Source organism: Balaenoptera musculus, chromosome 15, assembly GCF_009873245.2.
Source record: "Balaenoptera musculus isolate JJ_BM4_2016_0621 chromosome 15, mBalMus1.pri.v3, whole genome shotgun sequence".
Classification (NCBI taxonomy): domain Eukaryota; kingdom Metazoa; phylum Chordata; class Mammalia; order Artiodactyla; family Balaenopteridae; genus Balaenoptera; species Balaenoptera musculus.
Window position 1 is genome coordinate 49,750,284 of NC_045799.1, and position 13,456 is coordinate 49,763,739.

Consider the following 13,456-nt stretch of genomic DNA (forward strand, 5'->3'; position numbering starts at 1 on the left):
GCTTAAAAGTAGCAGCTTCCTAGTCATTTTGGAACACTACTCTTACATGTGTGCAAAGTGATTGACTTTTCTAGCTTGCCTTGTCCAGAGGATATTAAAATGCTAGGTTGGGGACTTCCCTGTTGGTGCAGTGGTTAAGAATCCGCCTGCCAATGCAGGGGACACGGGTTTGAGCCTGGTCCGGGAAGATCCCACATGCCGCGGAGCAACTAAGCCCGTGCACCAAGACTACTGAGCCTGCGCTCTAGAGCCCAGGAGCCACAACTACTGACACCCGCGCACCTAGAGCCTGTGTTCCGAAGCAAGAGAAGCCACCACAATGAGAAGCCTGCGCACCGCAACGAAGAGTAGCCCTCGCTCACCACAACTGGAGAAAGCCCACATGCAGCAACGAAGAGCCAACGTGGCAAAAAATACTAAATAAATAAATAAATTTATAAAAAAAAAATGCTAGGTTGAAGTTCAGCCATCTTACTTGGCTTTTTACTATTAACACGATGTACTAAAGTAGATCCTTTTTTTTTTTCCCCCCCACCGCACGGCATGTGGGGTCTTAGTTCCCTGACCAGAGATTGAACCCACGCCCCCTGCAATGGAAGCTCAGAGCCTTAACCACTGGACTGCCAGGGAAGTCCCCTAAAGTAGATCCCTTTGAGAACACAACTAGATATTATGTATAAAATGTAACATTGATAGGTTAATAAAGATGATAGAATCCAAAAAATAAAAAAATTAATAAATATTACATAGGAAGCATAAGCAAGAAAATAAGTCCCCGTCCAGCCCTTCCATGTGTGGTCACGTCCGTGGAAACCTTTTCTGTGTGGTGTGTGGAGTGTTTATACTTGTATTTTTTTAAAAAACTGCCCTGTATGTAACGTTTGGGATCCGTGTTTGTCACCTTGCAGTCTGTTATGCATGTGATCAGCACAGGTGCTCTCAAGTGAATCCTTACTTTCATCGCCTGCCTGCCTACCTAGGGAGTCTGCACCTCGCTGGACTGCTCAGCAGCCCTGGGGGCCGCACGTTTAGTTTGTTTCCTGATCTTTGTCTTATGAGCGATGCCGTGATGAGCATCTGGCAAGGCTGGTCTTTAGATACGTCCTCAATTATTTCTTAGAAGGGGGTTTCCAAGTTGGAAGACGGGTGGCTATACCCCCATCCCAACACCAAGGGAGACGGCTTTGGTCCCTGTGCCCCCGGGAACAGGATGAATTCCTTGTCAGTGTACTCTTGCCCACCACAGCAACCGATTCCCCTCCGGGCCTGGCATTCCTCCCTAGCAGGCAGCTCCGCCCTGCTCTGCACAAGACTTTCCATCCAGGGGCTTCCCTGGTGGCGCAGTGGTTGAGAATCTGCCTGCCAATGCAGGGGACAAGGGTTCGAGCCCTGGTCTGGGAAGATCCCACATGCCGCGGAGCAACTGGGCCCGTGAGCCACAACTACTGAGCCTGCGCGTCTGGAGCCTGTGCTTCGCAACAAGAGAGGCCGCTATAGTGAGAGGCCCGTGCACCGCGATGAAGAGTGGCCCCCACTTGCCGCAACTAGAGAAAGCCCTCGCACAGAAACGAAGACCCAACACAGCCATAAATAAATAAAATGAAAAAAAAAAAAAAAAAAAAGACTTTCCATCCAGGGAGCAGGAGCCACCAGGATGGGTTAAAGTAATCTCAACCTTTGTCTTAACAGGACCTCATGTTCTGGAATTTGAAGGACATTTTTAAGGGGAAAGGCTTTAAAATTCCTCATTTTGAGATGGAGGGTGCCCTGTTCCTTCCATCTCAGCTGCACTTTTCTCCTCCCCTGTGTGTGATAGAGATGTGGGCTGAATGAAGAAGACTTCCTGGGATGGGGAGGGGTGTGAGTCCTGCTTGGGGTTGGGTTCTGGCAGAGACTGCTTCAGGGTGGGATGTAAGGCCAGAGACAGGCAGTGGGCTTGGGGGCCACACTCACTTGCTGGAGTTGCCTTCCTGAGGCTCGTGACAGGTCCCCGCTGAGATGTACCAGGCACAGACGACAAGGAGAGCTGGGCAGATGGAGTAATTGGTCTCTAAGGAACATGACAGGAAAGTCCCTGCAGCAAATCCTCTGTGCGGCTTGTGGGGGCAGCTGCCCGAGTGACTGGAGTCCTCAGCAAATGTGGGTTGGAAAACTCAGAAACACCTCTGCTCGGTGCCCCCCAGGAAGAATGCACTGCTGGGTAGTGTAGCGATGCAGCCCCTCACCATATGTGGTCCTGTGTGCACCTGTCTTAGGTCGAGTGACTTTTAATTGATCACAGGGTAATACAACGTGCTTGGAGAAAAGACACTGAAAAAATGCCAGTTCTGCCCCAGCTGAGTCCTCAAGGGGAGGGAGGAGGCAGTATTGAGTCCACGAGATCCCTGACAGTCAGGCGGCCCCCACACACGACGGCGTCCAGGGCCACAGGGCCAGGCCACAGTGAGGAGACAGGGACGGGTCTAGCTGAGCCCTGTGCACAGAGCCGCCCTGAAACGCAAGAGGAAAGCTCAAAGCACATTTCCCACGATGCCTCCTGTTGAGTAAACTGTATGGTCCACCTGACAGCTGTCTGGCTGGTGCCCCAGTGTCCCTGGCCCTGCCTGTGCTGGGAGGGAGCGGTGTAGGGCCAAGCCTGAACAAGACCCCTTCCATCCGGGCGGCGCCTCGGCCTCGTAATGCCCGCGTTTCCCTTGCAGGGGATCCTTCTGGTGTATGACATCACCAACCGCTGGTCCTTCGACGGCATTGACCGGTGGATCAAGGAGATCGATGAGGTAGGTGTGCTCCTGTGGACACCCCCTTCCAGGGTCACCCCCTGCCCAGCATGTGCGCTCCCATCCCCCATGAGGAGCCTCTGTTACCCCCATTTTCAGCCCCTCCTGTGCCCCGGCTCTGCATATTCTCATGCGCTGACTGCTATGGCACTCTCCCAGTGGGGTCCTGTGCCCCAAGGAGCCCCACCTCATCACAGAAGCGACAGAGGGCCCCCCGGGGGGGGCAGCACAGAGAGGGGGCGTCCCGCGTTCGTGCCTCTGCTGAGTCCTGTGCGCTACCTAGCACGCACCCGGGGTCCCCCGGATCCTGGTTGGGAACCGGCTGCACCTGGCCTTCAAGCGGCAAGTCCCGACAGAGCAGGCGCGTGCCTACGCGGAGAAGAACTGCATGACCTTCTTCGAGGTCAGCCCACTGTGCAACTTCAACGTCATCGAGTCCTTCACCGAACTGTCCCGCATCGTGCTTATGCGGCACGGCATGGAGAAGATCTGGAGGCCCAACCGAGGTGAGGAGTGTGCCCAGCGGGGCCGGTTGTGGGGCTGGGGGTGTGGCTCAGGAGGGGCAGGACCGTGACTGACCTGTCCCACCCCCAGCAGGCGGACAGGTTCCAGGCTCTGCCTCCCAGGCCCTTGGACTCAGCAGTCCCACCAGAGCAGAGCTGCCAAGGCGGCCAGGGAAGCTCAGTAGTCGCCCAGGCTGAGGGGCTGGAGGTCTAGCCGCCGAGCCCTGCAGGGTCTCCCAGGGCACCTCTTGGTGTGCCGTGGCTCCGGGGATGAAACAGGAGCAGGGCGTCCAGTGGCTGCTCTCTGCATGCCTGGGGCAGGGTCAGGGTCTGGGGGTGTTCTGGTTCAGGAACCCTGGGAGCTTTGCAGACCTCCCCAATCCCAGCCCCCTCTAGGCGTCACTTGTGCTTACCTGCTGGCGAGATTGCCACTGGCCACCGAGATCTCCCCGCGCCTCACGCCCACCTCCCCATGGTCTGATCCCCCTCCCCACGGTCTGACCCCGCCCCCCCATCTTCTGACCCCCACCTGCAGTGTTCAGTCTGCAGGACCTCTGCTGCCGGGCCATCGTTTCCTGCACCCCCGTGCACCTCATCGACAAGCTCCCGCTTCCTGTCACCATCAAGAGCCACCTCAAGTCCTTCTCGATGGCCAATGGCATGAACGCTGTTATGATGCACGGGCGCTCCTACTCACTGGCTAGTGGAGCAGGGGGCGGCGGCAGCAAGGGCAACAGCCTCAAGCGGTCCAAGTCCATCCGACCACCCCAGAGCCCACCACAGAACTGCTCGCGGAGCAACTGCAAGATCTCCTAGCTCAGCAGGCCGTGCCCCATCCAGATGCACTCTGGGAGGGCTCACGCTTGGGGAGTGCTCCCAGCCGGGCGCTGGGCCCAGCGCTGTGTGCAGGGAAAACTTTGGCCACACAGTCCCTCCTGGGAAGTGTGGGGATGCCCCTAGTAGGCTGGTGGTCTCAGCCAGACCAGCTCCACAGGACAGTGGAGGGCCATGCTGCTGGGATGGTGGCGGATCACGCCCAGGACCCCGAGGTGTGGCTGAGAAGACCCCCGGAGGCGTCTCTGCCTGGCCCCAGCCTTGAGGGGGCTGTCCCTGGGGACTGGGAGACCAGGTTCCCTTTCTTATTTATGTAAAAGATGGTTCACCCCTTTTGTACATTTTTAAAGGACCAGCAGGGAAGCCTCCGTGCAACCACGCGGTGAGCCCATGACAGCTGAGGGGACGAGCTTTGGGACATTGGGAGAGAGGAGGTGTTTGAGGCAAAGATGGGAAAGAATCCACCATCAAGGCTTGAATCTGAATTCACATAACACTTCACATGGGGCTATGGGCTGTGTGGGGGCCAGTGGAGAACATGTGGAAGCTTTGGGCAGCAATCTTGGACTCCCAGCTACATGCATCGGCCTTTCTGAGCATGGTGGTCAGTGTGCCCGCCATGTGCTGAGGGTGTGGGCCCCAGTAGTGTGCATGGTGGAGCTGCAGTTTCCAGGGCTCCCACCAGCCTTCCTGGATGACATCCGTGTGTGTCATGGAGCTACAGGTTCAGAGCCAGGGGCGACTCGCAGGTTCCCACGTTGCTTGGAAAAGGGGAAGCGGGGTGCACCCCCCACGTCCCTCCCCAGCTCCCTCTCTCCCCGCGTGGGGGCCATCAACCTTCCTTCTGTGATTCTGCACCTTCGGTTCCGTTTACATCTGTTGCTGCATGAAACTGGCTCAGCGTCTCTCCGAGTTGACACAGAGCTATTTGTAGACAGTGCTCACTGGGGCCACCAGGCCCTGGGCAAGTCTGGACTGAGCCTGCCCCACTTGCCTCCTGGGGTGTCTAGACCCTTCTCTGGCCAGCTTCTGTCTTCTGACCTTGGGTGTGATCCCATAGCTGCTCCTCACCCAGTTTCACCCCTCTGTGAGGTCACACGTCACCAAAACCTTTCTCACCCGTTTCTTATTGGTGGACGCTGAGTCCCTCTTCGAGGACCCACCAGCCAGCCTGAGCTGGAGGCCTGGCCTCCTTCCGTCCACCTGGCTGGTGACGTGGCCACAGGTCACACTGGTGCTCAACTCTACCTCCTGCCCACGGGCCCCTCCCTGGCCTGTGACCCCCTTGCTCGGGACTGTTCTGTGGTGGGTGCCCCGAGGGCTGCTGTTATGGGAGGTGAGGTGGGGAGGGGCTGCAGCGCCTGTGAGCAGGATCCTGGCTGAGGCCTGGCTGCCAGCAGGGTTGGGTGGGCAGAGGAGGCCCCACCCATCCTGTCCTGCCAGCAGGAGCCCCTTCTTTGGACATTGTTTTGAGGAAACGGATGATCCTGCATTCACCATATCAACACTACCCTTTGCTGCTGTCCACACTTGCACTATTCCTGGGCTCGTTTTGGACAGTTTTAGTTTCTTTGTACAGTAAACATAATTCAGCTCTGGCCTCCAGGCTGCGTTGTGAGTGAATGAAAGTCTGGCTCTAACCCACTGGGCTGAGTGGAGGGTGGAGGGGTGGCACTGCAGAGGGCTGCTTTGTTCCTGCTCCATCCCCCATGACTGCCTTGCTGAGCTCCAAACGGTTTCAGGCCTCCCTGCGTTTCTAGGTGGACCTGGAAGCAGCTCTCCCCAGCTGTTCCTGCCTGTGCAGTAGTCCAACCCATGGCCGCTGGGACCATCTGCTGCCTGCTGCCCCTGGGGCCGGAACCTGGGATATTGAGCCCTCACTAGTGTCCTGGGCAGGGCCTACCAGGTTCCCTCTGCTGCTTGAGCAAGTGGCGGACCAGAAGAACTGTCCCCCGAGACTGACCACAACTGAGAACCCAGGCCTTGGGGCCACCAGCACCCTCAATGGGAGAGCCACCCACTTAAAAGGGTATGTAGGGCTCAGCTCAGGGGTGCGGCAGACGCCCTGGAGGTCAGCAGGGCTGGGGTTAGGGGGGCAGTTGCTCTGAACGTAGCCCCCACGCTTGGAGACCGCTGCCTCTGGCTGTGGCTATACAGGGCTGGGGACCCATGGTGTCCTCCACACCTGGGGTGTCTCTTGGTCTCATTTGGACCAAACCAGGCTCTTATTACCCTGTCTCTCAGGTCAGCCAGACAGACACAGGGTCACAGGACACTCTCCCATCCAGTCTCAGAGCAGGCACTCCTGGGGCCCCAGACCCCTGGGAAAAGCACATTCTGGCAGTGGCTGCGTTTGATCTCCCCACTGACCCCACGCCCAGGAGGAGCTTTCATCCTTCCTGAATGTTACAGGGGCCTGGAGGGGCAGGCGAAGACCTTTGGGTCCTTGCAGTTCCTTAAGCTCTCCTGGGACACGCTGTTCTCAGGGTGCTCTTAGATGCCCTTGATCTCTCTCAGGACTGCGCTGCCCCACGCAGGGCCACACACAGCCGCTGAGATTCAGATCAGTCCAAGTAAACACCCTCACTGCGTCTCTAGTGTCCACAGCCCTTGTGACTGGCGCCTGTGCCAGCCAGCACACACAGACCGTTCCCTCCCTGCCCACTGCTCTTGGACCCCACTTTTTTGGCAACCACCATCAACCGTTGAGGAAGAGCCTGAACCAGGAGACAGGTGCCTGGGTTTCAGCAGGGGCGGGAAGCAGGCTCTCTAAATGCAAAGTTCTGCCATGCCTCAGCCTCCCCCAGGCCGTGCCCATCAGGTACCTTTGTGCTGCAAAGGCCTCACCTCCAGTAGGAAGGGTTTAGATTTGACCCCAAGACCTGCTGGCACGGTGTGACCACGAGAAGGGGTATGGGGAAGGTTGTGGAATCTTCCTTGGGAAGGGAACAGAACCCCACCGTTGCTGGGCTTAACGCAGAGCCCCTGCACCTTTGCCTGGACGTAGTGACTACCAGGTGGCAGGCCAGCCTGGCCTGCTCTGGGGAAGACCCAGGCCCAGGGTTGGATGGGGGAGCCGGAGGGGTTGGCCAGCCCTGCCCCCTCTTGCAGCGCAGCTTTGATCCCAGGGCCTGGAGGGAGGAGGGGCTCCGGTTACAGCGTTTCCCCCTCCTGTCTCCGGCCAGAGCCGCCCTTCTCCGCCCCTTGGTGACCCTCATGGCCAGTGTCTCTGTGCTCCTGGGCGCTGGCCCCTCCCCAGCCTTCCTCTCCTCTCCCCGCCCCCTGCCCTGAGCTGACCAGAGGGGCCAGGAGGGGGAGGGGCTGGTGCCACATGCACAGACTCAGCCCGGAACCCACCCAGCCTGAGACTTGAGCGTCTGCTGTGAGCTCCAACCTTGGGGGACAGAGGGGAGTCCAGGGGCAGAGGGCAGGGGCACTGATCACAGATCCGGGAGGGTGGATGCCTGCAGGGAGTGGGGATCGGCAGGGCCTGAGGAGGGGCTAGCGGCCACACCCCCCACCCCCTGGTCCCTCGGTCCCCATGCCGGCCCTGAGGCCACTCCTGCTGCTGTTGCTCCTGGTTGGGCTGACTGCGGGGGCCAGCCTGCCGCCGGGGCCCGGGAGCCACCCGGGTGTGTGCCCCAACCAGCTCAGCCCCAACCTGTGGGTGGACGCCCAGAGCACCTGTGAGCGTGAGTGCGTCAGAGACCAGGTGAGCACAGGCACTGTCACCACTGGCCCCAGCTTGGGGGGAGACAGACTACCTTGGGGGCCCAGGGCCTCTTGGGGGCCCCTGGTCAGCATGGGAGAAGCCCAGACCTCCCCCACGCCCCAGGCCTTGCCTGCAGAGGGGACCCTCAACCCTAGAAGTCACTTCCTCCTCGGGCTCCCCACTCTTCTGCTGGGGTTTCACACTGTGCTCTGTACGAGGGGCCCTGGGGACAGCTACCCCCAGTCTTTGCCTTCATGTGTCTGAAAACTGGAGGCCCCCTTCTCACTCCTCAGACCTGCCCACCCCCACCCTGCAACTAGCTGTTTTCAGGTCCAGCGGGGCAGAGAGGCAGAAACCTGTCTGGAGGTCCCGCCTTTGCAGCCTGGCCCTGCACCACTGCAGTGGCCTTGAGCACGTTTTACGTCCTCCCCGAGCCTCAGTGTCCTCATGTGTATGATGGGATAATAACAAAAGCTGCTCTGGGGGCCAGGGGTCTGAGGATTCCGTGAGGTCCAGTGAGATGACTTATGTGATGGGTGCGCCAGGCAGTTGTAGTTCATTGTCCAGATGGAAAGCAAACCTGCAAACCTGCTTAGCTCCCAGAGGGGAAACAGATTCAGGGAGAGGCAGCAGGGGACTCACCCCTGCCCTCTCTGGGCATGCTGGGGCAGGGCTGAAGGGGGAGGGGTATTTGGGTGTCCGCTGAGCTGTCCACCCCCGCCCCCTCCGCAGGACTGCGCTGCCACTGAGAAGTGCTGCACCAACGTGTGTGGGCTGCAGAGCTGCGTGGCAGCCCGCTTCCCTGACGGCGGCCTGGCCACACCCAAGCTGGCGGCCTCATGTGATGGCTTCATGTGCCCACAGCAGGGCTCCGACTGCGACATCTGGGATGGGCAGCCTGTGTGCCGCTGCCGTGACCGCTGTGAGAAGGAGCCCAGCTTCACCTGCGCCTCAGACGGCCTCACCTACTACAACCGCTGCTACATGGACGCCGAGGCCTGCCTGCGTGGCCTCCGCCTGCACGTCGTGCCCTGCAAGCACGTCCTCAGCAGGCCACCCAGCAGCCTCGGGCCCCCCGAGACCACTGCCCGCCCGACACCAGGGGATGCCCTGGTGCCCCCTGCCCTCTACAGCAGCCCCTCCCCACAGGCAGTGTATGTAGGGGGCACAGCCAGCCTCCACTGCGATGTCAGTGGCCGCCCACCACCCGCTGTGACCTGGGAGAAGCAGAGTGACCAGCGGGAGAACCTGATCATGCGGCCAGACCAGATGTATGGCAACGTGGTGGTCACGAGCATCGGGCAGCTGGTGCTTTACAATGCCAGGCTGGAGGACGCCGGCCTCTACACGTGCACCGCACGCAATGCCGCTGGCCTGCTGCGAGCCGACTTCCCGCTCTCCGTGGTCCAGCGGGAGCCGGCCGAGGACAGGGCCCCAGTGGCCGTCGCCCCAGCCCAATGCCTGCCCACCACGCAGGCCTGTGTCGGCACCCCCTCTGGCCAGGTCCTCTGGCACTTTGACCCGCAGCGGGGCGGCTGCATGACCTTCCCAGTTGGCAGCTGTGCCGGGGGTGCCCAGGGCTTCGAGACCTACGAGGCGTGCCAGCAGGCCTGTGCCCGTGGCCCCAGGGATGCCTGCGTGCTGCCAGCCGTGCAGGGCCCCTGCCAGGGCTGGGAGCCGCGCTGGGCTTACAGTCCGCTGCTACAGCAGTGCCACCCCTTTGAGTACAGCGGCTGCGAGGGCAACGGCAACAACTTCGAGAGCCGCGAGAGCTGCGAGGACGCCTGCCCCGTACCGCGGACGCCGCCCTGCCGGGCCTGCCGTCTCCGGAGCAAGCTGGCGCTCAGCCTGTGCCGCAGCGACTTCGCCATCGTGGGGCGGCTCACAGAGGTGCTGGAGGAGCCCGAGGCGGGCGGCGGCGGCATCGCTCGCGTGGCCCTGGACGACGTGCTCAAGGATGACAAGATGGGCCTCAGGCTCTTGGGCACCAAGTACCTGGAGGTGACGCTGAGCGGTATGGACCGGTCCTGCCCCTGCCCCAACGTAACGGCTGGCGACAGCCCGCTGGTCATCATGGGCGAGGTGCGAGACGGCGTGGCCATGCTGGACGCGGGCAGCTACGTCCGCGCGGCCAGCGAGAAGCGCGTCAAGAAGATCTCGGAGCTGCTAGAGAGGAAGGCCTGCGAGCTGCTCAACCGCTTCCAAGACTAGCCCGCCCACCCGGCCCGCCCTCCCCACAAACCACCCACTCCCGGCCCGCCCCACCCTCCCCGCCCTCCGCCTGAATAAAAGCGTCCTGGACCTCATAGCCTGCCGGTGCTGGGGGTTCTGCCACCACACGGGGATTTGGCTCCAGTCTGAGGTCACCAGGGAGCACCAGTGAGGACCAGCCTCTGAGGCGGGTGCCACCTCCCACGCCTGGAGGGCCAGGCAGCCAGCTCAGTCCTGTCTCAGCAGGCCCTGGGTCCTTCCTCACTCCCTCCTCTCTCTGCTCAAGTGGAGCAGCAGAGTCCAGGATGCCCCCAAGCCCTGACCCACAGGCCAGACCCTTCTTGTCCCCAGGATGGAACCCTTGGAGACACAGCCTGCCCACCCAGCACCCTGCAGGGGTGCTCCCAGGAGGAGGCATGGCAGATACCAGCAATGGGACAGCAGGAAACACTTTATTCCCAGGCTCTTAGCAGCCCTGTGGCCACTGGGTAAGAATCCCCAGTCTGGGGAGGGCCAGTCCCCATAGTCTGGCCCAGGGTGGCAGGGGCTGGTGATCGGGGTTTATCCTAGGGACACAGGCATGGCGGAGAAGGGGTTTACTCTTTCCGGAAAATTAGGCACTTGTTGTTGGCTGGCATGTCCACCTGGGGGAGATACTTTGGCTGGAGAAGCTGCTCCTGGTCCCCAGGGAGGCTGCCTGTGACCACAGTCCTCCCCACCTACCAGCCTCTCCAGGAGCAGCCCGCTGGCCTGGCCCAGGTTCTCCAGAAGGGCCGTGTCCCGCAGCCCCCACTCTGGGTTCCTGCAGGAGAGAAGGAGGTGAAATCGGCCTGGGGGTCACCCAGCCCACCTGCCCCCCCAACCAAACCCCCTACCCACCCAGCTCTGACCTGCATCTGAGGGTGAGGTCAAAGTCTACGTTACTCTGAGGAGAAATCTTCCCGTTGATGGCATAGGGCTGTGGAGACGGAGAACACGATTCTGTCCGCTATCCACAGGCTCAGCCATCCCCTGTCATCCACTGGGCAGACTTGCAGGATGGCACCCACAGAATGGAAAGAACACACTCCTCATTGCTTCCCAGAGGGGAACAGCTGAGGATCAGCTGCTGAGCCAACGGGGTGCAGAAAGACTGGCAGATGACAGAGGAGTGATGGAGAGAGGAGGGCCTGGGTGTGTTTCAGTGATAATGGGAAGCTGGGGAAAAGGGCAACTGAAAATACGGAGACAAGAAAGGAGTCCTGAAAGGCGGGGACAGCCAAGGCCGGCTGGGGTGGTCCTGCCAGGAGAGGCCCGTCTCAGGCAGGAGCACTCACCCCATAGGTGATGAGGAGCGCCTTGCGTTTGAGCAGGTGTCCTGCTGCTCTGAAGAGCCCCTGGGAAGTGGGGGAAGCAGGAGAGCAGTGAGGAGCTTTCCCCAGGGCCCAAAAGAGCCCTGGGCCCGGGACTGGAATCTCAGCCTGACCTCCCCCGGCCTGAGTGCCCTGTCTCTGATTCAGGGCAAACCTGGCATCCCGCTCCCTCCCAGTGCAGGAGAAGGAATGCCGCATGGCGCAGGTGGGTGGCCCCTGGGTAGCTCACCCACGCTCCCACAGACCTCGGTGCAGCTCAGGGGGCTGATGTGGCTCATGTTGATGCAGAGTAGCAGGTCCAGAGATTCCGGCAGGATCCCGCCCCACTGTTCCCAATCCCACCTCACGTCCAGGTACAGCGGGGCCTTCACGTTGGGCAGTCCCTGGGCCTGAGTGGTGGCCAAGATGCTGCGGGAAGGCAGCCCGTGGGTGGGGTGGCCTGTGCAGCCGTTTCTGCAACCCTACTTGGGGGAGGCTTAGAGGGATCACAATAGCGTGGGGATCCAGGGCAGCGGGACGGGGCACATTTTCACCCCCGGGGTCCCGCCTTCCCGCCGCACCTGTCCAGGCAGCGCTGGTCCACGTCGGACGGCTGCCACTCGGCGTGGGGAAAGGCCCGCGCGAAGTGGGCCGTGTGCTGGCCAGAGCCCGAGGCCACCTCGAGCACGCGGACGCCGCGCTGGGCCGCGTCCACGTACTGCCGCAGCACGCGCAGGATGGGTTCCTTGTTCCGTTCGGCGGCCGCAGCCACCAGCATCTTTCTAGTCCCGCGCGGCGGGGCCTGTTGCGAGCGTTAATCCAGCACCGCCGGGCCCGTCGGGAGTGGTGCTGTGGTACCGCGGGGCCCGTCGGGAGTGGTAGTCCGGCGCCGCGGGGCCCGTCGGGAGCTGTGGCCTGGCCGCCGAGCAGCCGCACCCACCGCCCCCCCCCCCACACACACACGGACTACAATTCCCAGGAGGACACGCGCCGCGCCTTAAAGGCCCCGCAGCCGCAGAGGCGGGTAGCGAGCCGCGGCCTCCGCAGGGGGACGGGGCGAGGAGCTTGGGGGGCTGGTTTACAGGCGCCCATTGGCTCAGCACCCGGTACCCGTGGCTGTTCTGGCACATTTTCATAGCGCTTATTACTCCAAAATTTTCTCGTTCGTGTCGCATCGGAATGGGATGCTTCCCTCTAGTCTTTCTTTCCTTTATGAAATCTCTCGGGTTTTTTTTGAGTTGAGGGGAAAGAAAAAACATGCCCTGCGCCGCCCGGGAATCGAACCCGGGTCGCAAGAATGGGAATCTTGCATGATACCACTACACCAGCGGCGCTGCTGCTAATAAGCTCGCCCGCGAGACTTAGGAGATTGTGACGCAACTACCAGCCTCCCCCACTACCCTTCCCATCTCCGCCTCCCCGGCTCCGCGCAGAGACATTAGCGCGCATGCGTCGCTAATGGTTAGGCGCACCAGGTTTGGTGGGGTCCGCGGTGGTGGGGGGTTCTCGCGGTGTCACTCGGGCACCCAGCGCTCGAGGGGAAGGAGCGGGGATGAGCTACGTGGGCTTGTAGCCGACTGGATTTGAACGTGCTCCGTGGAAAGCATGGCAACCGCGGCATTCGGAAATTGTGGGGGCGGGGCCATGGGAGGGCCTTCTTGGCTGGGGCGGGCTCCTGGCTGGGCGGTGGCTGCGGGTGGGTAGGGTTGTGTGGCGGAGCTCCCTGTGGTGGACTGGGCTCCGCTGGGGCGTGGCTGGGGCTGCAGCTGGGCGGGGTTCTGGGGCGGGGCTCTTATGTGGGCGGGGTTGTCTGGGCGGGGCTCCTTGCGGTGGGTGGGGCTCCGGGAGGGGCGGCCCCAGCCTGCCGGAACTAAGCCTGTGATGCTCAGGGCTTCTCTGTGACACTGAGATGACCAGCGCTAGCCTAGAGTTCACGGATGTTGTGAGGGGTCGGTGACCTCTGAGTCAAGTCGGAGGCCGATTTGTTGTGTCCACGGTTCTTCCCTGGTTGTCTTCTTGGGGCCCATGTCTCAGAAGGGGCCCTTTCAGCAGGCTGGAGACCGTGCTCTGCAGTCAGGACTAGCTTAT

At 61.3% G+C, this 13,456-nt stretch overlaps 3 protein-coding genes and 1 non-coding gene across 8 annotated transcripts in view; 2 read left to right on the forward strand and 2 right to left on the reverse strand.

Moving 5' to 3' along the window:
• Nucleotides 1-5,714, forward strand: part of RAB40C (RAB40C, member RAS oncogene family) — a 29,507-nt gene extending 23,793 nt beyond the window's left edge. For both annotated transcript variants that reach the window (XM_036824645.1, XM_036824646.1), the window contains exons 4-6: nt 2,700-2,777; nt 3,061-3,283; nt 3,816-5,714. In XM_036824645.1, coding sequence (XP_036680540.1) covers nt 2,700-2,777; nt 3,061-3,283; nt 3,816-4,096 — 582 coding nt within the window. In that variant the 3' untranslated portion in view covers nt 4,097-5,714. The remainder of the gene's footprint in view (nt 1-2,699; nt 2,778-3,060; nt 3,284-3,815) is intronic.
• Nucleotides 5,715-6,159: 445 nt separating this feature from the next.
• Nucleotides 6,160-10,132, forward strand: WFIKKN1 (WAP, follistatin/kazal, immunoglobulin, kunitz and netrin domain containing 1). The gene is made up of 2 exons (XM_036824642.1): nt 6,160-7,826; nt 8,559-10,132. Exons 1-2 carry the CDS (start codon nt 7,656-7,658, stop codon nt 10,035-10,037), a joined length of 1,650 nt encoding a protein of 549 aa, XP_036680537.1. The 5' UTR covers nt 6,160-7,655; the 3' UTR covers nt 10,038-10,132.
• A 338-nt stretch (nt 10,133-10,470) lies between these two features.
• On the reverse strand, nt 10,471-12,265 carry METTL26 (methyltransferase like 26). Of its 4 annotated transcripts, XM_036827638.1 has the most exons (6): nt 11,950-12,254; nt 11,635-11,797; nt 11,354-11,413; nt 10,928-10,995; nt 10,761-10,839; nt 10,471-10,681 (listed from the first exon to the last, which is right to left on the reverse strand). In XM_036827638.1, exons 1-6 carry the CDS (start codon nt 12,144-12,146, stop codon nt 10,634-10,636), a joined length of 615 nt encoding a protein of 204 aa, XP_036683533.1. In that variant the 5' UTR covers nt 12,147-12,254; the 3' UTR covers nt 10,471-10,633. The 4 variants fall into 4 exon arrangements, with proteins under 4 accessions (XP_036683533.1, XP_036683534.1, XP_036683531.1 ...); XM_036827639.1 differs by lacking the exon at nt 11,354-11,413 and having other exon boundaries at nt 11,950-12,264; XM_036827636.1 differs by having other exon boundaries at nt 10,471-10,839; nt 11,950-12,255.
• A 366-nt stretch (nt 12,266-12,631) lies between these two features.
• TRNAG-CCC lies at nt 12,632-12,702 on the reverse strand. The gene has a single exon. It is a non-coding gene; the product is annotated as a tRNA-Gly (tRNA).
• Nucleotides 12,703-13,456: the final 754 nt, after the last annotated feature.